At 28.5% G+C, this 25258-nt stretch overlaps 1 protein-coding gene and 1 long non-coding RNA gene across 3 annotated transcripts; one reads left to right on the top strand and one right to left on the bottom strand.

Moving 5' to 3' along the window:
- Positions 1 to 5489: 5489 nt before the first annotated feature.
- LOC115034512 lies at positions 5490 to 18174 on the bottom strand. 2 transcript variants are annotated; one of them, XR_003839871.1, is made up of 4 exons: positions 17956 to 18174; positions 7474 to 7937; positions 6114 to 6243; positions 5490 to 6029 (listed from the first exon to the last, which is right to left on the bottom strand). It is a non-coding gene; the product is annotated as an uncharacterized LOC115034512 (long non-coding RNA). The 2 variants fall into 2 exon arrangements; XR_003839872.1 differs by lacking the exon at positions 17956 to 18174 and adding an exon at positions 8349 to 9065.
- LOC100162420 (calponin-like) lies at positions 11973 to 21911 on the top strand. Its single transcript, NM_001204938.1, has 4 exons — positions 11973 to 12266; positions 19781 to 19917; positions 20812 to 21016; positions 21121 to 21911. Exons 1-4 carry the CDS (start codon positions 12213 to 12215, stop codon positions 21289 to 21291), a joined length of 567 nt encoding a protein of 188 aa, NP_001191867.1. The 5' UTR covers positions 11973 to 12212; the 3' UTR covers positions 21292 to 21911.
- Positions 21912 to 25258: the final 3347 nt, after the last annotated feature.

Raw genomic sequence — 25258 nt, 5'->3', positions numbered from 1 at the left:
CCCCCCTTGGATTTTTTTTGAGCCAACTGTTATGTTATGTATGTTATACTATTTTCACAATAACTTTTTTTTAATTTTTTTTTTTAATTGATAACAATATGCGTTATCACAAAATACAAAATAGAAATATAGATTTTATTATTTAATTCATTTGCTTTGCTTTAAAATTAATAATATTGAATTAAATATAGTGTTTTTTACATACAACAATTTTTTTTATAACTAGTTTGGCATTATTTGCATGTCCTCTTTTTAATTAAAATTTCACTAAAATATGCTTTAATTGCTTTAAATCTATTACTTCAGTTATACATTTATTACTCATGTTTCTGTTTAGATTATATAGCCAAATCTATGGAATTTTTACTATATTTTATATAATATTATGTACATGGTTAAACTGTTAAGGGTAAGTATAATTCAGAGGCTGGTACTTTATAAAGATTCCAATAAAACCAAACTATTTAAATAATGATATAAAATATGAAAGTTATATGTTAATTAATTATTATAGGACCATAAACAATTTGTTTTTTTTATTTGATATATGTAATTATGGTGGGAGGAACCAAAAAAATTTAAAATAGCCCCCCCCCTTGATGTTTTATCAAAACCGCCACTGTGTCCGTTGGAAATTCCAATTTTGATATTATCGTAAATATTTTCCTATCGTTTGTACTTTGTACTCTAAGCTGTATTCGCCGTCCGCGGGTATCTGCAGTTGGCGGTTGTGTATTTATAGGGAGATTGCTGCCCCCCCCCCCCCCGTGCACTTATTTAGTTACATATTTAGCAATATTGACTTATGATATAAAGTCATATTAGCAATATGACTTTATATCAACAATATCAATTATATCAATTAATTAGACGTGTTCGGTATTTGAGATATCATATTTAGTTGTTCGTAATTCATGATAATATATTTTATCTATACGCATTTAAATATTTAATTATTATTATTAAAATATTATAATATGTACATTGTTGGCGCAATAATAATAGGTATGCAATTGCCAAAGGGCGTAACATAATTGCGCACTTTTTACCTTTATACCTGAAAAAACCACACGATTGCCCACAAACAAATATTTTATATTGTTGGATTTAAATAAATTAACAACTGTCTTATAATGTAGTATATTTTAGTAGTATAATACGCCATACGCGTATAGTGTGTGACAAACAATTTTGGTTCCAATTTTTTTTTTGTTGACTAAAGGGTTATAAAAACTTGATTTTTGTTATATTTTCCTATTATTATTTTTTTGATGTGTAATTGTATTATAATTGAAAATATGGTCATGACTCATGATGTATATAGGTTAGGTTAGGTATATAGGTTAGGTTATATTGATAAGAATATTATTAATAGGTATGTGTGTTTTACTATTTTAAACATATATGTACCTACATACCAATTAAAAGTTTTACTTATTTTTATTTAAGTTTATATAAAATGCATTTTTTAAAGCAGTTTACCGTTATTATTTTATTAAATTATTCAATGCTTCGGTAGGATATTATTTATTATAATAAATATAATCTATAAGTACCTACCTACAATATAAATTATTATATAAAATATGTATTGAGTACATATTACTGATAGGTATTTCAATTAATTAATATTTTTTTGAGAGGAGTGGGTAAAATAAAAAAATCGTGTGTAAAAATTACATATAATATATTTTAGGCACAATATTCATTTAAATAAAGTAATAACAACATAATTTGTATTGACTATTTAACTATAATTGATAATTAGAGCGAGCTTTATCCATTTTTATTTTTTGCCAATGCTTCGAAAGTTCGAAATTCATAGTATATTAAAACTTAAATTAGGTACCTATTAAATTTAAATTAACTATAATGCCGTCGTCGGGTCCTAAGTAATTCCAGCGAGTCCAACGATTTCTATTCTGAATTCTGATCATGCTGTTCAGTCGCAATAGGATGTGACCGATGCGACAGAACAGCATGATTACAATAGAAATTGTCGGATTCGCCGGTGCAGTGCGTAGGACACAGCGTAACTGTTTAGTTTTACGTCGCATTTGTCGGATCCACGCAGGATACGACGTAATATATGTTTTATTAAAGCACTCTGAATTAAATATAATTATACACAAGATTGCTAACCTTATTAGTACACAAAAAAAAGTTGTTTGTATATTACAGATAATTGCATAAAAGTATAAAACGACTACTTGCCATAAAATCAAGTATTTTGTTTCATTGAAACTATATCGGATAAAAACTTACCATCAATGGACAATGGTTCAAAAATAAATCGTAAAATGTAGGTCATAGAATGTGTTATATTAAAAATAGTTATTGTTTTTTATGTGCGATGATCTATTGTATTAGTATTTACTTCAAACTGAATTAAAACATTGATAAAATAAATTTCAGCATTAAAACCTTATCATTATATTTTGTTATTCTTTATTTCTTACGAGTGGCGGATACAAGGCGCCCCCCCCCCCCTTGGACTGTCTTTTTAACGTTATTTATTATTATAATATTTGGCTAAACAAAAAGGTAATTTCATTTTGAAAATTCACCTCCCTCTTGGGTGCATTGACTCCTAAAACCGCACACTTTTTAAAATTGTTGTATCCAAAAACCGCACACTTATGATTTTGGCTCCAAAAAGGTCTTTATTATAATAATTTATAATGTAAATGTATATTAAAATTTATTATTTATTATTTATTCAAACAAAAAAAATGTATACATTAAAATTTAAAAAAAAATTAAAAAGTTAAACAAGTGCTCATAAAAAAAAAGTAGTAAATAAAATTTCATTTAAAATCAAAAATATTACTATTATGTATCTATTAATATGTTTTTGTTTTTCTATTGGACGGACAATATTTAAAATATGTATTTATGGGACTTCAATTTTAATCCACTATATAGGTATACACAAGACCGACTAATAACGAGTGGTGACTTAAGACTTAAAACGTGTTAGCATAGTTATTGTGTATAGTATATTAGTATCTTATTATCTTATCCGTTATTTAGCGCTACAAATAGTGTGCGGTTTCCAACCACTATAAGTTGTCGAAATCAAAAGTGTGTGGTATTTTGATGCAACCCTTAGGTGACTTCCGGATCCGCTACTGTTCTATACGGTGTTGGTGAGTTGCGGCCCGATCCCTAAATTAAGTACGAATTGCGGCCCGTGTTTATGAAACAGACGTACGAGTTGCGGCCACATTTTATTTATCACTTCATATCAGCCTATCAGCGTTACCCAGAAGACACCACGAGGGGGTTAGCTGAGTCGTTTCCCAAACTTTTTTTTTTTTTTATTATCATTTATGTAAAAATGGCAAAATGAATGGTAAAATGCATGGCTTAAATACACAAGGTTATGTTATCAAGCAAAAATAAAATGGCAGCGTAAGGGTATGGACCATTAATTTTTTTTCTATGGTATGGGCCGTATTATAGCATATAATATCATTATAGCCAGTATATATCGACCCCTTACGCTGCCATTTTAATTCCTTAACGTGATAAAATTATATAGTGGGGGTACTATTGCAATAACCTTGTATATTTAAGCCATGGTAAAATTAATTTTTTTAGATTATTGGTTGAGCAAAAACTTAAAACTTAATGATTTAACGAAATCAAACTGCTCTATTTCTTTTTGTGCTAGCTTTGTCATCTGTCATCCTATAAATGCTTCTTTTTCACATATTTTTTTCGTTTTTATTCCATTGCTTCTACATTTGATATACGTTTCTGATTAGCTATTTTAGAATTTCTACTAACATATCAATAAAATTATAGATACAAATTTGAAACAGGTAAATTGTACAACCCGATCATCTTTAACGAGCAGTAATGCTAAAAAGTCATCCGTGAAACAATCAATGACGTTGTCAGAATCCAAAAATGGCAAACCAAAAAAATTTTTAAATAATAACTTAGATAGATACTGCCGATACTGCCGGCACAAAATAAATAAATTTCCCGGGTTGCAATTCACTGATCTCCAACACGTTCATGACATGTCGGGCCGCAATTCACCTATGGCCGTTCTATACCTACTATTTTATATATCGTCATACTTTTCAAACATTAAATAATTTGTTCAGTAGTAATTTTTGTAGTTATAGCCCATTTGGCTACCGTTTTTCCCAAAGGTCAAAAAGGTAAATTTCCATACAGCTTCCGTTGTACAAATACGTAAATTCCCAAACGTATCCCGTTTTTGACATCATAAATTCATTCTCATTTCATACATACTTTTAGGACAGTATCAAGAGGTGTGGTTAAAAATGCGATGGGGTTATTTTAAAAATGTTTATAGAAATTGAATTATACTAATTGGCGCCATATAAAAAGTCATATATAGCCGTATATAGGAAACTATTATAAATTATAATTTATAAATCATAAACTGAAAGTGGATTGGTGTTTTTAAAATTATATGTGTATTTGAATAATAAAAAGGTGTAATATAAATTTTCAAAATTAGCTTAATTTTTTATCTATACAATTTTATAATAAAATATCGTTTAATTCAGTTTTTAATATTTAATTATTATCATTAATTATTACCTAATTATATTTTGTAATTCTTGTAGATTAATTATTTTTGAATACAGTTAATACCTATTGCAGGTAGCTACATTTTAAGTTTTATTACAATGTCTAATTAATATAATTGTTTCATTTCTTACCTATCATAATCAGACAGACATACATACAGACAGACAGACAGACAGACAGACAGACAGACAGACAGACTTGTAATTAAACTGAAAATAATATTTCCACACAAGAATTAATAAGGTTTATTAAACAATAGTACAATACACATATCTGATATCAAGTGTATAACTAATTAATAATATTAAGTATAAAGTTTAAAACTTGTTGTAATATATATTGCAACCTTCGACAATAGTAGGTACCTAAAGGTTAGGTTACGTTAGGTTAGGGTACCTAACTTACATGGCTATACAGTATACATATATAAATGTGTGATGTAGGTACTAGGTACTATGTTACGGGATAGCATTCGGATAATGTACATTTTGTATTATATTAGGTATATATTAAAAAAAAATAATGTTAATTGGAATTAAATTTCCGTTGATAAAGATTATTATTATAAACGATATTATACGATACAGTTATGAATTGTCTAATGATATATTGATATTGATATATTTATATAGGTATTATAACAATACATTTGGGCCTTGGTGTAGGTAATACTGTAATAGTATCTAAATCTAACACTGGATAAGCCACATAAACTAATGAATAAGGATCATCAGTAGCGTACGCAGGATTTTAGCTAGGTTAGGGTTTTGCCTGAATAAATAATTTACATAATTTTTTGCTAAACAGTTTTTGTATAATTGGTTATAACAAATTATAATTTGTCTAAAAATTTAGTTTACATTTTTTTATTTAAATAATTATAATGTATTATAAATATAATTTTTTTTAAATGCATATTTTAAAAGCATATTTTTTGATTCTTTAGGGCATAAATGCATGCATATTTTAAGGTTTTTAAGGGCATGAAGTCCCTAACCCTAATCATGACCATGTCGGAATGTCAGAGAATATCACGTTTAATCTTTAATGGTCAATATACCTATATAGAACTAAATTAATTTTAATTATATTAAATTTATGGTTTTTATTAAATGTACCTAGGTAGGTACTCGAAAACATAATAAAAAAATATGCACAAAAATATTTTTGATAGAAAACAAAGTATTATTAAATTGTACACGTTACATGCACTTATACTTTCATGATATTTTGTATGGCACAAAATGCAACATTGGATTATTTATATACTTACACAGTTACATACTTACACCTATATTGGCTATTAAACTTATATTAGTATAATAGTATCACATGTTCTTTTACAAGAACAACTTTTATAACCTTGACGGCTTGACCAGCGGGTAGTGACCACACTTCTGTTTGAAGGACCGAAATTTCTCTCAATGATTTTGAATCGTGTGACACGCCTCATCCTGCAGAGATATTAAAGACAATAGACAAATACCAAACTGGTTTCTGGTAGGTATGTGATTGTGGAAAAGTATCAGATTTATTACCGTCTACGGAATTGTTCATCCTCAATTCATATTTGACACGACAGAAAATATTATGTTTCTCGGGTCCGCTCGGATTCTGCCATCATCTGGAGAGATAAAGTCACAATCATGCTGTCTCCAATGTTCGCTGCTGAATAGGAGAAACTTATGGATTAAAACTCGTTATTATTTGATAATCATGCATTCGTATTAACGTAATTCGATGATGTTATACTATACAAAGAGCCAAATAGGTAACAGAACCAAAAAAAAACTACAAACAAACATATTGTTAAACATAGATTATTTTTAAAAAAAAAAAACTAAAAATTCTATAAAAATAAAAATGTCTTTTTAAAGTACAAAAAAAGTCAACATTATAATGTTTGAAAATTATATCATATCTTGAAAATATTACTAAAAATTATTTGGTGAAAATATTGTAACAATGTCTGGGGGCTACGTGAAGTTGGCCCCCCATCAAAAAAATGTTGATGGCACGCAACGGAAAGAGTTACAAATTCTGTAAAGTGTGTTACAAATAGTTACAAAATATTGGAATTGGTCCGGAGTCTATCAGACGATGTCGGGGGGCTAACTTCACGCACATTTCTACGATTGATTATTTTTTATCACAACAAAATAACTAAAATAAACTTTCTTTAAAATTGGGTTTGAGTCAATATTTGTTATTTATTCGTTTTTGTGTAATTTTTTTTAAAGTTATTAGAATTATTGACCTCCCCTACACCCTCTTTAAACAAGCACCAACCAGATCCAATTACCAGAAACGGCAGAAACGACCAGGTTAAAAATGTAAGTATTTTTACTGCTTTAAAGATGATTACAGACACAAACATTTATTTTTTTTAACACAAACTGTTGTAAAACCAATAGATTCTAAGAATCAAAAGGCAAAATTGTTCAGAAGTCATATTTTTAACCGGGCCTATTATCTTAAATTTTAATCCTGGGCATATACCTACTTCTACTTTAATGTACAGGCCATTTTGATTTTTTGAAAGTAGATTTAAAAATATAATCGTCCTTAGGTAAAAAGCCAACCCGTCCCGTATTTCCACCTTAAGGTTTGGATTTCATAATCACACATAATCAAAATGTTAATTTATAAATGAATATACAAACTTGAAGTTTTGTAAAAAACAAACGTTCGCCGTTAAAATAATCACTTTATATATATTATTTTATATAATATAAAAGGACGTATCCGTATAAATTATATTTGTATCCTATAACACTGTATAATTATATATATAAAGCTATTACAATAATATAATACTAGTATAATATATATTACACGGTTGATATAAATACCTATATATAGGCTATAAGTTTAGCGTATTAACGGCTAGCTACTTACTTATTATAGGCTATAACAGTGGCATCAGCTGGGTATAAAATTACTACTGTAAATACTAAGTCGTAATCTTATATTGACATTTCCAATTCAATTAAATTCCTTTGTAATGTGAATATATTTACATATTATATGGTTAATATATAGTTGACCCATGAAAAATAAACTACCTATATATTAAAATTTAAGATATTATATGGGTTTGGGCATAAATGTATTCGGATATATATTTATATCGGATTTTTTTCTTACCTGCTAAACATTATTTTATTTTACAAATTAAACTTTAAAGTCATTTTCAGCAGTAGACAATATTACAAAGTCAAAGAACAAAGTGAAACATATAATTCAGTGTTATACACATATAATATATAATATATACATTTATAATTTATTGATTGCAACTTATTATGCCCATTTTTGGTTCGAAAATTAAAGACGCCATAATAGCCAGAACTTCAAGGACACTGAAAATATTAAACATTTATTTAGAACGGACTTTATAATTTTCTTAGTGTGATTTTAAGTGTGGAAAATATGTTTAAAACAACGTGTGATTAATCACTGATTAAAGGTACCTATACAAAGACACATTATTTATGAATGTAAGTACTAAGTATAGTACCTATTGGCTATTGGTATACCTAATTCCCATTATTTTAAATAATACGCTAATGAAATATTTTAAACAGAATACTAATAAATAATACTACAATAGGATTTCTTTTCCAAGGCCACAAAACTTAATCCGAATTCATTTAAAAAAATATACTTAAATATCTTTTCAAACTTTTATAAAAAAAACAATCGTCAGACGTCACTCACGTTTCATATTATTACAATAGTCAACAAGTATCCAATAATTCAAATAAAACTACCTGTATATGGATTGAACATGGATTCATAATTATTATTGTCAGTATAATGTATTTCTCGTATGTTTATTTGTCATCAAACTCAAAGTTCATAGAATGGAAGTCGTCTACTTAAATTATTTTATTTTTACAAAAAAAAAAATATAAAACCTAGTGGACAGTAAAGTAACACTATATGGAAATAAAAACTAAAAAGTGCCTCGAATGACACCAAATAATACTTTGCATAATGTGTCATAATATCTATATATATATACTATTGTAAAAAATAAAAACGTTTATTCAAACGCTGTGTAAATAATAACCTCGCCTAATCCGTTTTTGTGTGCGAGTGATATTGTGTGTATATGTGTTATAGCCTTATAGGTAGGTACTATAGATACAGGGTGACTCTTTTAAAAGTAAACACAACGAACACTAATATTCTCGAAAAGTTATTGTTAACGTTTTTAGAAATATCTTTTATTTGAGATAATTAGAAGTCATGACAATACAACATTTTATTTTTATCTTTATGAGCATGTATTTAGGTATAGTGATTTGTGGTACCTGCAAAATGTCGGTCCTTTATAGGTATACTCTGTGCTCGTCAAAACTTTAAATATAACCTATTTATAACTCATTTAAAATTCGATTTGCATACATTGAAACTCTCAGAAAAAAATTGTGCCTCGGAATATTAATTTTAACGTATGCTGTCATTAAAAAAAGTAAAAAACTTAAAAAAATATAATCACAAAAAATGTTGATTTGTAATGACTACAAATTATCTAAAAAAAATATTTCCAAAACCTTTCACACTATATAGGTATTTACATAACATAACTATAAGTACATATCTATACTCTATAGTACCTATACTATGCACCGTATACCATCATATGGAGACTGCAGTATACCTATTACCTACACTTATACTACACGGTAACGCACATCCTATATACACCTATATAATAAAGTTTTAAAATATATAGGTAGCTATTACATTAGGTTTTATTAATGTATAGGTATTCATTCGTAATTTGTATACGCACTCTTCAGTATTTCTACTTTGTTGCGGCGTATAAACGAATATAAATAATAAATGTCTTATGTAATATTTATACTATAGTATACGCTATATGTCTATTTATAAAATGCCACTAGCATACGCAATACACATATCACACCCGAGTACAATACGATACACGTGACACACGAAAGTCGAGTTTAATTTATAATAAAACACAGTGAATGAAATAATTAATAATACCATATAACAAATATTATGTATTATGTTTAGATGCGGAGGTTTCTCGTGAAACGGTATCGTGAGATCGTTGCTGAAAAGAGGGCGGCGGTGCCACAGAATATTGTAATGATTTTTATGAGGTGAAACGAAACGGTTAAACAGTGGGACTCATCAGTGGGAGTAACTTTTTTATGATGGACGCGAGCACATAATATAGACGGACAGACGTTTCTGGTTGTAATATACATAGTGGGCTCAAGCTGGTTATATAGTTGGTTGTTGGTATACTTGATATTATATATGTTTGGATTCAAATTTCAAATATATACCTAAGTAGCAGCTAAACCTCGGTGAATCGTCCAACTTGATCGGGATTCGAGGAATACAAATATGGAACCGAGAGTGTACATATTATTTGTAAATCGAAAAACCGTAGGTTCGAGTATAATAATGTGAACAGGATAAAAATATGTAGTCATCACGGTTGATGCCATGGTGGCGGAGTCTAGAACCTGCAGTAGAACCCGAGATCTAAATAAAGTTCCTGTTCAAACTATTATAGATCTTGCTGGAACCTGTACACACGACATATGAATTATGCATGTACGTATGATATGTAAATTGGAAATATGCAATAAGTCATAAGTACTATTTAATATTTATATTGACGTGGCGGCGTGGCGCGTATTTTAATAGTAATCGTAATAAACAAATTCAACAATAACGATTAATCCTTGGCACGTACGCCAGCTATATATGATAAGTAATAACGCGAGAATAGAACGATGAGATCGCAATTATTCGCATAGTCGACCATCGTAGAAGGCGTCACATCGATACAAGCTCGGGGAAACGTATAATTTTATTACCGTTTACCAGACACCGCGAGCTTAGTAAAAATTATATAGCTACCTATATGGCTATATGGCTATATATGTGTATGTACGGTATAAAATTATATATATTTATAGACAAATAGACATTTATTAATAAATTTATGATTATTTCAAAAAATAATAAATTTAAATTTACAATATATAAGTGAAATGGTTTGTCTCCAAAAGGCAAAAGCTGTAGCCTGTGAAGGAGACAAGAGTTACTCAAATTATTTATATAGCTAATATATAAATGTATCCTAGTTTACTGCATGGTATAATATATACGGGGTGTTTCTTATATCATTGTACGCTGGATTTTTTTAACGATTATAGATTGATGATATGGAATTTCGAAAAAAAACGAAAAAAGCCGTGTTTCTTTATTTTTAACATGCAATATTTTCATAACAATTTCAAAATGTTTAAACACGCAGGTGTACTAATAAAGTAATAAGTAAATTAACTTTATTTTTTCAAATGGTAATCACTATATTTTTTAATGTAAAACTTTTTTTCTGAAAATGTTGATACTCAAATCATTCATTTTGGTTAGCTAGTTTCTTAAATCTTAACAATGGTCCTCTAAACTTTAGTGCAATATGCATTAATACTTTTAATTAAAATAATTGGTATAGGTTTAATTTACAAGAACTAAATAATTTTTTCATATGACTATCTTTTTATACACTTAAATTGATAATCTAATGAATAAGTTAATAAATGAGCGTGTTTATCTAATGACACGCGTCAAAAAGAAAAAAAACAAAACTTGTTGGCAAACATAGTTCATTCAAATCACCAAAATCAGTATTATTATTGTAATTATTTATTATTATAATCGTAATAAATTAATTACTTTAATTTTTTTTCTTCTCAGCTACTTTTTTACAATAGCATAAATTTGGATTCTTTATTATGTGGCTAAGGTAATGGTAGTTGACATTATTACGTCTTATGTATGGGGGTTAAAAAAAATGTGTAATTAAAAAAATGCAATGTTTTTTGGTGCTCTTCTCGTAGTGGTATAAACTTGAAATTTTGAAAAATGTCTGTAAACTTATCGCGGAAAAATTGAAATATCGTAAAAAAACCAACTTAACAAACATTATGTTCTGAACCTCATAACTTAAACAATACCAAGGTAAATTCACTCTTATAGTCTTACATAAACTAAAGCACAAAATTGGTCCAGTTCAACTCTAATTTTCCTTGTTGAAATCGGGTCAGAGAGAGAGAAAACAAAATGTAGTGCGCCGACATCGCATAAACAAGGGTACAACTATACTGTACAAGGTGTATGGTGAAAATATTGGAGACTGCAGTCAATAAGACGCAACAAATATAATAAATAAATAAAATATAATAACAATATTGAATAATACTATGGTTATGGTCGTGCGAGCGGCTGCTGCGGGATGTGTCGCCGCCGCCGTAGTCATAGTCGTCGCCGTCGTCGTCGTCGTCGGTAAGGTTCGGCTCGCGGCGAACGTAATAAAACCGTACGGAACAGTCCGGTTCACACTCGACAACCCGTCGCCGACGCCCGTCACCCAATCAGTCGTTATCTTAGACCAGTCTTGTACGAACGTCGTCCGCCGCAGCTCCGGTCGTACCCGTCAATCGTCACCGATCACAGCACATAATACTATTAATAACCGTCGATCGCGGGCGTGCATAATAACCGAAACACTCGTCGTCGCCGACGTCCGTTTCGCCCAGTTCCACATTCCGATAATCCTATAGAACTCTCAGTCGAAAATGGCAAACAACAGGGCCACCAAGTCTGGTTTCGCCGCCGAAGCGCAACGCAAAGTGAGTAATCACCAACTCTCATTATTTTGGCATACGTATTTTCTAATTATCAATATCGGCAGTGCACTTGCACTTGTCGGAAATTATTATAATATTTTACTACGATTTGCGTACGCTCTGCGTGCAGAAGAACACACGACTGTACATGAAATTAATTCCGTGTCGACGGTGCATGGAGCGTTTAATCACGATATTGAGGGGTGTCGACCTTACATAGAGTACCTAATACTCTACGAGACCTTATATAAAGTGTAAGGTATAATGTGCAGCTGCTATGTTATTATTATAATATAGGTACGTTCATTATAGTGTAACCTCTGTGCATCTAATACACCTGTTTGATTCCGACATGTGCCGTCAATTACTATTAAATGTACACGTAATAATATTATTATATTATATTATTATGGTGTTTGATGGTAATACATAATAATTAACCGTACTGTAACCACCGTTTGAATAGTTTAACATGCAAGACGTGGGGTACTATAACTTTCGAGTCGGCGCCAGTTGCGATTTTCGTGTAAAACATATTCGCAAACACGTATTCCGTACAGATGATTTATGTTGATTAGAGATAGCATTTATAAGTACATGGTTAATGGCAATGTTCAATGTTGGCCTCGGTCTAAAAGCGTCCTGCAGAGTTCAGATACCCTATAGTGTCGATTTAGCCTTTTAGACAATTCTATCGCATTGGACAATTCGAATTTCTATACGCGTATGCATTGTTGCATTATAACCTCTCTGCAGCTCTGGTGCAGACGTGCAGTACAATACGCCAATACAGATCATTTTATACACCGTAGAAATTACTACAGGACATCGTGTCTCACCGGAACCCCACTGCTGCATATGCAATTGATCGTTATTTTACCAACAAAATCTATTATTGTAAATCGCAACCAAGGTTGGTAGGTAGTCAAGTTTTATTTCAACAGTGTAACAAAAGAACGCGCAACGGTATGACGAATTTTTTGTTTTTCAACCAATACCGAATCCCAAGGTTCCAAATTCATCGGTGCGATGTAGATAGATATAAAATATTATGTACAAATAATAATAATATTATATCGTGGCATCCAAGGCGGATCATTTGATAATGAATATTATTGTTGGGCCATAGTGGCAAGAGCAGGTCACACAACGTCTCCCCCTTTCCTCCTCTCCGGTGCCTGTGGGTTGTGCACAAAAAAAAGTTACATGATATATAGGTCAAACGCACCCAGGACTCGAAGTCCACGCTCGTTCCGGGCAAATCCAATTAATTAAATTTGTTTACATGCTGTGGGTAAATTGGCTTGCGTATGCACTATATTTTATTATTATTTTATAGGCCGTTGCATGTTTTTAACATGATGACGAAAAAAAAAAAGTATTCCACGAATAATATAGTATGATACAACATAAACACTATATCGAATTAAATAAGTGTAGACATATTATATATGATATACGTATTTAGTAATGTTGTTTTTACATTACGCATTGTTTGTCGTGAACTCGCAACCCGTAAACATTGCTGTAACCCGATAATCGAACTGAATCCAATTAAATGAATTATTTCGCATCGTTCATTACTCCATTTAGTATAGTATGAAAACAAAACTTTTTACTCTCGTTTTTCGATCGATTCTGAATTCTAACCACATTATTTTTATATACTAAGAGGCGTCTAGGTATTAAACTTTCGTAAAGCCCACACGTAATGTAATAAAACACATAACACTATACATAACCTTATATAATATATTTAGTATAAGCAATTCAAAAATTACGTTATTTCAAAATACTTATATAATTATTAATTACTAATCAGTAAATTAGGTACACGCGCCAGTGTTGTTGTGGTGTGGTGACGAATATAAATTCGATGAGACTAAAATTCCTGTATGACGATTCACGATTGTCGATAAGTTAATCGATTCTACTCGCTCAACATGTATTTTGTAGTGTGATTTACAACTAGCGATATCTGACAAGAAATCTATGTTCACAAAACGAACATAAAATTGCAAAATATTTTTAACGGAGCGTTGAATCGCGAGATTGCACATATTATACCGGATTATACACTGCTTACATTGGAACTATAAAAAAAATAGCAAATTACGGTTCCAAAACTATTCGCATTCGTTATAAGTTATTACTTATTATTGTTATAACTTATCAGTCATTATATATTACACACGTACCTATTGGTATATTATTCTTATTCACTCGCGTTGAATCACGATATTTTCTTTTTATATAAGCTCCGACAATATACCAAGAATACAGATTAGTAATATTACGCTATATAAATACGGTTTTTTTTAAATATCCGATATTATTTAATATTTATTGTGAATCAATATTACATAGGTTATAGGTACAATATAATATTATATTATAGTATTATACTAATATTGGTAGACTGTAGTATGTACCTTCTAATAGACGACTGGCATACCTCGCCGATAAAATGTCGGTTAAATTACGTCTTTTCAGATAATTCCACTGCACCTACACTCACACATATTATGCTTGTAGCAGAGACCGAACCGGTTTTTCCTTCCAACACAAAGATAACGTCTTTTTCGAATAACTATTACTCCTCGACATACCAAAGTTAAAAAGTCATTGCGTAGGCGTAATTTACATCTCTACATATTACCCTGTCGGCCATCTCACGTCTTACGTCTATCGTCGTGGTTGAACCTAATTAGTCTGTGCATAATAAACGCAAAAGACATATAAAAATAATAATAATAATGATGTATGAAATTATGATCGTAGTTTTTGTCTCGGTCGATTAAATATTTAAGACTTAAGTATAAGTATTGCAAATTGTAATCGTGTTCGTGTAGGGCAATTTTCGTTAACACTAAACGATTGTATTCAGTTTAGAAACATGACGCATGCGTACGTCGTCATACCATTTAGCATTCTATGCGAAAAATAATTTTTTATCAACTGTTTTTTTTTTTTAGATATACCTCCAAACTATAATCCTATAATTAATACATATTGTTACATCCGAATAACTAAAATGTGTTCCATAATTATAATCATTAAATACATTTTATTAACAACTCTCTGAATAATCCATAGCGTATAATTTATTTTGTTTTGAAATTAGTGTGGCAATGAATTTGTTTTAACCTGGAGTTTTAAGTTTTTAACAATGTTTCGGATGGTGTAGCATAATTGCAAATATTAATTATAACTTAAATATATGAATTCAACATTTCAACGTATATTTCAGCTTGAGCATGAGTTACTGTTTAGTGTTGAGACTAGACATCGATGTATTATGTAGTTTTAGTTGGATATTTAATATTTAGTATTTAACTTGTGTTTGATTCACCTAACATCTTCATTATAATCTGTAATGAACAAGCACAAGTTTATTATATTAATTAGAACACGTGACAGTTATAACATGTGGCAAGGTAATTATGTTGACGAGTTTTGTAATTAGGAAATCATTTTTTTGAATAGTATACACATAATTAAACTGTTCGATTTAGTTCTTTGTGCAATTCCTTATTTAGCTAAATATTGTTAAATTATAGTAATAACCAATTATACGTGATGAAGGGTTTTTTTTTGACGAAATCCTTGATTCCGATAGATGTATAGTACAAACAGATGGCCTCCTGTATCAATCGATGATTCATCTTTGTATTTCTTCTATATATGGCCGTGTCGCTTTTTCAAATAAGATACCGTATATGGCCAATGTGGGTCGATTGGTTGTTGTCCGTTTGCATTGCTATCTCGCTATCATATGCTGTATATATAGGTCAATGGGTTTTTGAAAACTAAATGCCTGGAATCGTGTGATGAGTGATGATTTATGAGGATATAAAACTATGTTAATAACCATGTTTAAAACTTGTCTGTGTAAAAATGTTTGTATACCTACAGATTATAAGCTGAAATTTTCAATTTTTAAATAATTTTCCAAATAGATTGTAAATACTAAGTATTTATAATCAATGATTGTAGGTATTTTATTTTTTAAATAATTTAATTTTCTGAATAAACTAATCTATATAATTATTCAGGACAAAACACTACTAAAAAGTACTCGAACTTTGAAACTTATTATTTTTATGGAAGTGGAAACTGTTATCATTCATTTTTAAACTGCATGACATCCGATTTAATGCCAATAGTTATTACTTATTAGTTTATTATATAATATCTCTTGAAATATTGCTAAATAGTTTTTTTTTTTATATATATATATTATTATTATTTTAAAAATTATTCTCAACAAATGACAATATTGAGTTACGTATTATAATATAGAAAACATAAATAAACAAAAGATTAGATAAAGCCATGATAAGACATGATAAAGCCAGAATAAGGGCCAGAATGGTAAATTAAGGAAAATAATGTTTTTTTTTTGAAAGAGTGTTTTCAAGAATTGCAACACAAAAATGTCTAGGTGTCTACTTATGTCTCGACTTATGTTTTTCAACTATTAGTATCCGCTATACTTGATAACTAAAATGTAAATACTAAAGACATAGTAAACATACTATAAAACTATAGTAGATAATATATTACATCAAGTTTTTTTATTTCATACCACGGACTAAGATTGAAAGTCCATGTTTTATACTCTTTATGCCAAGTTAGATTGAAAAAATAAAAAGTGAAGTAAGAACAACCAATTCAATACTCAATGGGTCATATACTAATATTATTTAAATACGTCAGATTAAGGGAGAAATACCCGGAGAAGAAAACTTATAGAATTTATACTTTTCTTATCGTAGTTAATATTGTTGTAAATTGCAATATTTCAATCCCACACATACAATCTTGAACGTCTAATTAATATCTAAATAGTGTTTTATTCGAGGTATTATTAGTATTGTTTATCAGTTTATCACACGACACACACGCAGAATTACTTACAAAGCGGAGTAATTATTTTAAGAAATTTGCTTGGCTTGGTCACTCTTCCCAGCCCTCCCCCCAGCCCAGAAACACCCACTCATTGAGAGTAGAAAATGTTTTGAATATTGATGAATGTCAGACGATTTAATAAATGGAGGCAACAGCCGTCAGTAGGCACTAGGCAGGTTGTAGAAACAATTGGGGCAGCTAGTGGAGATGAGGAGTATGATTTTTAAATAGTTATTACTTATTAGTTATTAGTTATTACTATGCATAATAGTCAATAATTAAATCGTATCATATATGGAAAATGTATTGTCATCTTTGTTCCTAGTGCGTTTGAGTCCTCACAACAGTAGGTAATATTACGGAATTATATATTATCAAATTTCTACCCTATCAACGACTAATCTTAAAATTAATACAAAGGTGTATAGACTATAGGTACTACACTACTACCTATATATAATAATTAATACTGAATAATTAGAAGTAGGTAATAAGTTTAAAATTATTTATAATTATTTAAGCCAATTTATTTAAACACTATCATCTTTGGCTCTTCATTCTTTAGTGTATATAATTTTTCATTATTTTAAAATAGTTTGTTAGTTATTTCTACTAAACTTGAAGTTAAAATAAATTTACTTCATTAGTCATAAAGTCATTATATGTTTTAAAATTGTAGCGTAGTATTAATTGATTAATCTTATCATATTAATGTGTTATGGTAGATAATAATAAAGGTATTAAACTGTTTTGAATTATATATCAAACATTGTGTACTCACGATTTCGCATATAAATATACGTAAGATTTACGTGCTTCCTTCTTGAATCTTGATGACTAGAAATTTAAAAAATAAACAGTGGGAACGAGTTTTTGTTGTTGGCTGATTTTAGCGATGACATCAGCAACTAATTATTCCACGTTCGGCACATTCTCGAGAAATGAACTGGGCACTTGAATATAAATTATTATTCTCCATTGGCCTGAGTTAAAAGGAATAAGAATTAATACAAATACTTAATATCGATGTAATCATAATAGTACTATAGTACTATACAAAAATGTTTCAAGCAATAACTTATAGATAAACGTATTAATTGTTTAAATTGTTTAATGAATTATTAATGTTTTATTTATTCAGCTGTTAACTATAGTGAGATAATAGGAAATTAATTTTAAAAAAATATTTTTTTGTGAATTATACCTATTGGCTATTGTTCTTACTATTTGTATGTTTATTCATTTGAAATTCGCACAAATCTCAGTTTTTTGGATCATTGAAAATCCAAAATAGCTAAATTGAATATTTTCAAAATACGAATATTATCTAAATAATTATTTAAAGAAAGTTACAATAATACATATGAATATACATGTTGAAAATATGTCCGCTGAAAATACTACCGAACAAAAAAAAATGTAATATGATTTTCTATAATTTACTGTAATATAAATATTACTATAACATATATGTTTAAATAACAGTATTATTAAATGTATTTGTTTACAGCAATGAAATAGGAAATAGATCAGGAATTCATTTAACAGTTATATATGTATTTTATGCAAATTTCACAATAATTTATCAGTGTTGTAATATATATTAAATATTATCATTAATTGTTATTTCCATACGATTATATTATATTATTTGATACTTCAGTTATTATTGAAATTGCCGTCAGTCCACAGTTGACGATATGTTTAAATAAATAAAATATATGAAGCAGATATTGTTTTATAATAAATTCAAAATTGTATATCTGCAGATCCCATGGGCTGTAGTCTATATAGGCTGTGAATACATATTAAATCAGAACTATTTACCATTATATTATAATATTATACTATTCTACTTATTTATACGGGATAGTTTTTGTAACATAAGACATTCAATATTTCGAAAACTATAAACATTAATGAAAATTATTAATTTTACGTAGATATTTTGAATAAAATTTTTTAAATTTATACTTTGTTATTAGAATTGTGAGTATAATTTGTAACCATTTAAAGTTTTCAAGAGTGGAATTTTAGTATTGGACCAACATTTTACTGATGTACCCTTATGCAACCTAATCCTATAACTAAACACTCTTTTGAAATTTAATTTGTACACATCGAAATACTCAAGAAAATATTCTGCTTTAAAATATAAAATTAAAAATGTACCTATATTGTCATTATAAGAAGTTAAAAGGTTAAACAAATTATAATTATAATAAATAGCTAGTAAACATATTAAAAAACGTTTATAGTATTTGAAATAAATAATGAATGTATGTAAAATACATATAAATAACATTATCGGGTTTTATTACTCTTATATAATATATATATATTTATTTAAATAATATAAAATTAATTTAAGGTCAAGCTCATTGAAAGATTTTAACATAATTTCATTTTACTTGGTACCTACCATCTACATCAGTATTTAGTATTTACTAGCAGCGAATTACAAAAAACGTGTTAATTGTAAAATTTAATATAACCACGGTACTGCGTAAGTCGTGAGAACAATGGAAAAATGTTAACATTTAAGATATGCTTTTTATCTTATTCATTGCCTCGGGAAATAACCTAAACATTATTTTTTTTTATAGATCAACAGCAAATATAGTGAAGAACTAGCCCAAGAATGTTTAGAGTGGGTGAGCAGCGTCACTGGTTTGCCATTGAACACATCTGGTGATCCAGACAACTTTTTTGAAGTCCTTAAGGACGGACAAGTATTGTGCCAGTGAGTCATATTCTACGTAATAAATGAGACATTACTTTCGAACTGATAAAATATATCCTTGAATTATTCATAAGATCTCTCGTCACTTTCATATCGTTTTATTTCAATTAATCATTAATTTATATTAATTTTATATACAATATAACATGTCCTATTGTATTACTTACATATTATATAATATTGAAATGATATTATTATAAAATAGTAGTGCACATATGTCCTATACTATACCTACATTTTTACTAATCCGAATATGGTATGTTGGTTCCAAAATATGATTAAGAGGACGTCCGCGTGTGTTGTCGTCTCCGTCTTACAAACGTACATCATACCAAATTTTACGTTAAAAATAATCCATTTTACTGTTATTTTTAAAATCATAGTGTATTTACGCATGATAAAATTTAAAGGTCATATATCATTATCTAAGGCACATCGGAGGATTTTATTGATATTATTATTTTGTAGTAAGTTATGGTCATTTTAAAACGTACAAAAAATATACAGTTTCAAAAATAGATCATAATTTGCTTCCTAATAAAAATATCAATAAAAACCTCTGAGATGCCCTAGATAATAATCTTACCTTTAAATTTTATAACAAGTCTATTCACTCAAATTTTATAATTTACAGAGAAAAATGTATTATTTTAAACGTAAAATTTGTCATGTTGTACGTTCCTAAGACAGCGGCTTACCTTTAATATTGACCAGAAATAAAATACATACCTATTTCCACTCTCTTTTTTCATATTGCTTATATTATATAATTATATAATAAACTAACTTGTACACAAAACATGCGTTTATTTATAATTACTTCCCCTTTTACATAGTTTCCGCTGAAGTCTTATAATAATATTTATAATAAATAATATTTTTCATTTCCCGTAGATTGGTAAACACTCTAATTCCTGGATCCGTTAAGAAAGTGAACACCAGCGCAATGGCTTTTAAGTGTATGGAAAACATCAATAACTTTTTGGCGGTAGCTGTATCCATCGGCGTACCTTCCCAAGAAACCTTCCAATCTGTGGATTTATGGGAACGTCAGAACTTGAACTCTGTGGTGATTTGCTTGCAGTCATTGGGTAGAAAGGTATAGTTGAGAATTGTTTTTGATTGATTATTATTGAAAACATTTACATTTATAGTTATTGAGATAAAAATTACATAATACATTAATACGTATACTTTATATAGGCTGGTCAATTCGGTGCTCCAAGTATTGGACCGAAAGAAGCAGAGAAAAACATTCGCAACTTCAGCGAAGACAAACTCAAAGCGGGCCAAACTATCATCAGTCTGCAATACGGATCCAACAAGGGAGCAAATCAAAGTGGTCTCAATTTTGGAAACACAAGACACATGTAAAAGGTGGCTCGTCTTATCTTCCATTACCTTCCATGCCCAAATTTACATACAAAACTGATGCCGAATTTCCCAATATCCTCAGATTTTATAAACAGCAACTATACTCATGCATTCCAACGTAACATTTTAAACTTCCTGCCATGTCATAATCATTCCACAATACCAGTATTATTACGTATTTACATAGGTATAACTTAATTATTATATCTTTCAAAAACAATATACAATCTCATTTTGGGCATAAACTCTATTCTGTTATTATAATACGCGTTACAGTTTTGAAAGCAATATGATGATAAAACGATTTTTCTCCTGTTTAAGATATTATATGGACATTTTCGTTTTTAAATAATTATTAAACTATATAAATTAACAAGTTCATTATTTTTATTTATTTATTTTTTGGTACATAGTTGAAATATTTATTGTGTTTAATATATTATATTATACCTACTCGTGTAAGATTTATGCATTTGTTCGGCATTTTTTAATACTCGAATGATCTATATAATAAGTTATTAAATTAACATTGAATAAAAAAAATTATTATTTATTTTAATTGTGTGTTTACGCTTTGTTGTATTATACTAGCATACAAATATAATATAGGTGCATATTTATTATTGTAGTATATTGTGGAAGGATGATACGATATCATCTATACATTAAAACACATTTAATATTTGTTCTATACAACAATACGTATATTGTGCGTAATAATTGCAGGGCATCTATACAATATTATATACAATGGTAGATCGTAGATGATCATTATCCTCAATTATTGTCTCATGAAGACCTAAAGAATTTTAAAGTGTTTAATAGAAATAAATTCCTTAGGAATCTATATTAGCAGAGTAATATAAAACTAGGTATCAACTTTTAGGGTTTTAAAACAAACATTTGTATACAATTTAGATAATTTGACTTTTAGATTCTGAGAGTAGCTATGAATTTATTGATTTTTATACATTGTTTTGTTATTTTAATTTAATTTTATGCACGATTTATGGTAAAAAATATATGCTTGGATCTTCAATTTCATTCACTTTTCTGGTGAAAAGTGAATCTATATAGCTGGCACTTATTTATGGGAGATCAAAATTAAAAATTTCCTGTACCTATCTACTTTTCAAAATAATCGGGAAAACTAGAGTTTGTACGCAAAACTAGTTTTTGACAAGATTATATTTTCTTATTTTGTCGTAATTTAAAAACTAATATTAACGTGGATACTTGAAATGTTTTTAAAAGCATTTTCTATGCATGTTATAATTATCAAATTATTTTGACTCTTTTTTTTATAGACGTTTGACCTTTTCTTTAAAAAAATTGTTTTTCAATAATTATTGATGACAATTTTATTGGATCAAGAAGCTTGAAAATTGAGTACAAGGTTACTCATTAGCTGTAATTATAGCTTTTTAAAAATATTAAAAATCCACAGCCACGAATTTTTAACAAATACGGTAAAATCTGCTTATAACAATTTTCAAAGGACCTGGAAAACCAAATTGTTATATCCGAACTTCGTTACATCCTGATGACAAAAACTTATTGCACGTGAGTTATAAAACCAACCAATTACATGACTGGGAACCGGTTTATCCAGAATTTGATATATATCATATCATTATATATGTAATCGTAGTAACTAGTAATAAGCGGATTCTACTGAATACGAAGTTAAAATTGTGACAAATTCGTCAAAATCACAAAAATTTACCGAATTATTTTGTTGGTAAAAATGTATAAAAATTTCAATTTTTTAAGCGAAAGCTTGAAAATGTAAACGAATTTTCTCATAGTCAATTTACTCTGAAAACAAAAAATCTAAAAATATATCAACACAGTTTTTTCTAAATAAAAATTTGAATGAAATTAGATAATTAGACAAAGAATAACGAATTTAGTTATTTTGTTGTAATTAAAAAATATTTTTCCTGCTGAGATTTAAAACTTTTTACTTACATAAATTATTATACTTTATAAACTCGAAGACATTTTCAAATACAAAGTTTTCGGTAAAAATGTCAACTTAATTTAGTTCAGGATTTAGGCAAGATATTGCCTATATACCGTAAACGTCTACGGTATTACTATAATAGTAAAATACACTTCTTTAATAACATATTTAATTTATATATCATAAAATATTAAAATATACCAAGTAATATAGACTGACAGTCGACAAACCGTCTTCGCTCAGAATCGTTTTGCGAATCCAATTATTTAACAATGAATTCGAATCTAACTCATCAGTGATGACTGACGTGGTACCCTCGGCACTTGGTAGGCTATAATAATTTAATTTTGAAACAAGTAAACATAGGAGAATATTTCTATAGACGGATTTTATTGGTAAATGGCACTTATAAAAAAACAGTTGACATATTTATCACTAGAAATATTTGAGTGGCACACTGGTACGGATAATAATATGTTGGACGTTGTGTTAGTTTTAAAAGGGTGTGCGTTTTTCTCGTCAATCATTTTTATTATAAATAATTTTGTTTACAGTTTGTAACCATAATAGTTTACTAGCCCTGATATTTGATATTCGTTGATACTATAGATACTTAAACAATTTTTTATACTATAGTAATTATGAAGGCTATAAGAAATTGTTGGTAAGCAAGCCTCTCAAATTTTTACTATATATAATTTTTAATATATTATAGTATATTATATACTATTACTATATATATAGGCGTTGTACTATTGTTACAATTTGAGATAAATATCAAGTTTCTCTGCTAAAAAAAAAATAATTTAATTTTAATTCATACTTCATTGTATAATTGAACAACACATGTGCATAACGTTTAATTTACATCGTAATAATTAAAATATTAAAACTTGAATATTTTTTTTTCGTTAAATCGTCGTATACCTATTACAAATTAATAAAATATTGTTGTATTTCATCAGAATAACAGATAACGCAATATGTGAACACTGAACAGTCAATACTTCAATAAACTTGTACAGTTTTATAATATATAACAAATATAATAGTCAGCTGAAACCAATTTTCGTCATATCAGTTCAGTGGCTTATTTAGGCTTTTGATGAGAAGGATTCAGGGAGATGTCACCAATATAATATGTATATAATTATTTATTTTCTATAAATCAACGCTTGACGGCAATTTCACAGATTTCAATTATTACTTAGAGATAACATATATAATTTATTATGTATAATTTATCAACAGCAACGAGTTATGTACACAAAAATTAAAACAAACTTATAGTCCAGAACTAAGATTTTCATGTATGATAATATTATGGTATACACTAAGGCTTATAGTTTAAAAGATTGGGTTCTGACTTCTGAATTAATGAGATACATTATTCTCTGTATAGGATCATTACATAAGTAATTTGTTGAACGATTACTGAGTTGAAATGCATGCATAGTTCATGATTCAATCCTGGGTATACGAAATATGATATTATTTAATATACGAGTAGCATCTATTTTGCCATTAACATAAAGAAATATATAAATTAAAATATTGTTTAAGTTATAAAAAATTATTTATTAAAGACAGTCAGCCAATCAAAACATTCATACATGTATGGAAAAAAATAACATAAATTATAGGTACGTCTTAATTATACAATTACAAAATAATTTATATTTAACACGTGCCAAAGAGAGTTGCTATATATATTATTATCAAACACACCATTGTATACGGCACTGCATCATACCTACCTTTCTTTTTAATTTTTAATTTATTTAATAAAACAATTTTTAATATAGGAATATACACTTACTACTGTACATAAGCAAAAGCGCAAAACATAAAATATATTGCATTCTTTAAATTTGTTTGTGCATATATAATGTCTGATCACGAATTAAGATATAATTAATTGTATAATTAAGATAGGTGTATCTTAATTCGTGTGTCTGTTTTACCTAGCTCCTATTGTAGTCCTGTATCTTTCATGCCTTA

Source organism: Acyrthosiphon pisum, chromosome A3, assembly GCF_005508785.2.
Source record: "Acyrthosiphon pisum isolate AL4f chromosome A3, pea_aphid_22Mar2018_4r6ur, whole genome shotgun sequence".
In the NCBI taxonomy this organism is placed as follows: domain Eukaryota; kingdom Metazoa; phylum Arthropoda; class Insecta; order Hemiptera; family Aphididae; genus Acyrthosiphon; species Acyrthosiphon pisum.
Note: the sequence above shows the minus strand (reverse complement) of the source record. Positions and strands in the feature narration are given on the sequence as shown.

Coding starts and splice junctions, on each gene's coding strand:
- LOC100162420 (NM_001204938.1), top strand. CDS start 12,213: ATGGCAAACAACAGGGCCACCAAGTCTGGTTTCGCCGCCGAAGCGCAA. Junction 12,267..19,780: donor CCGCCGAAGCGCAACGCAAA/GTGAGTAATCAC, acceptor TTTTTTTTATAG/ATCAACAGCAAATATAGTGA. Junction 21,017..21,120: donor TGCAGTCATTGGGTAGAAAG/GTATAGTTGAGA, acceptor TACTTTATATAG/GCTGGTCAATTCGGTGCTCC.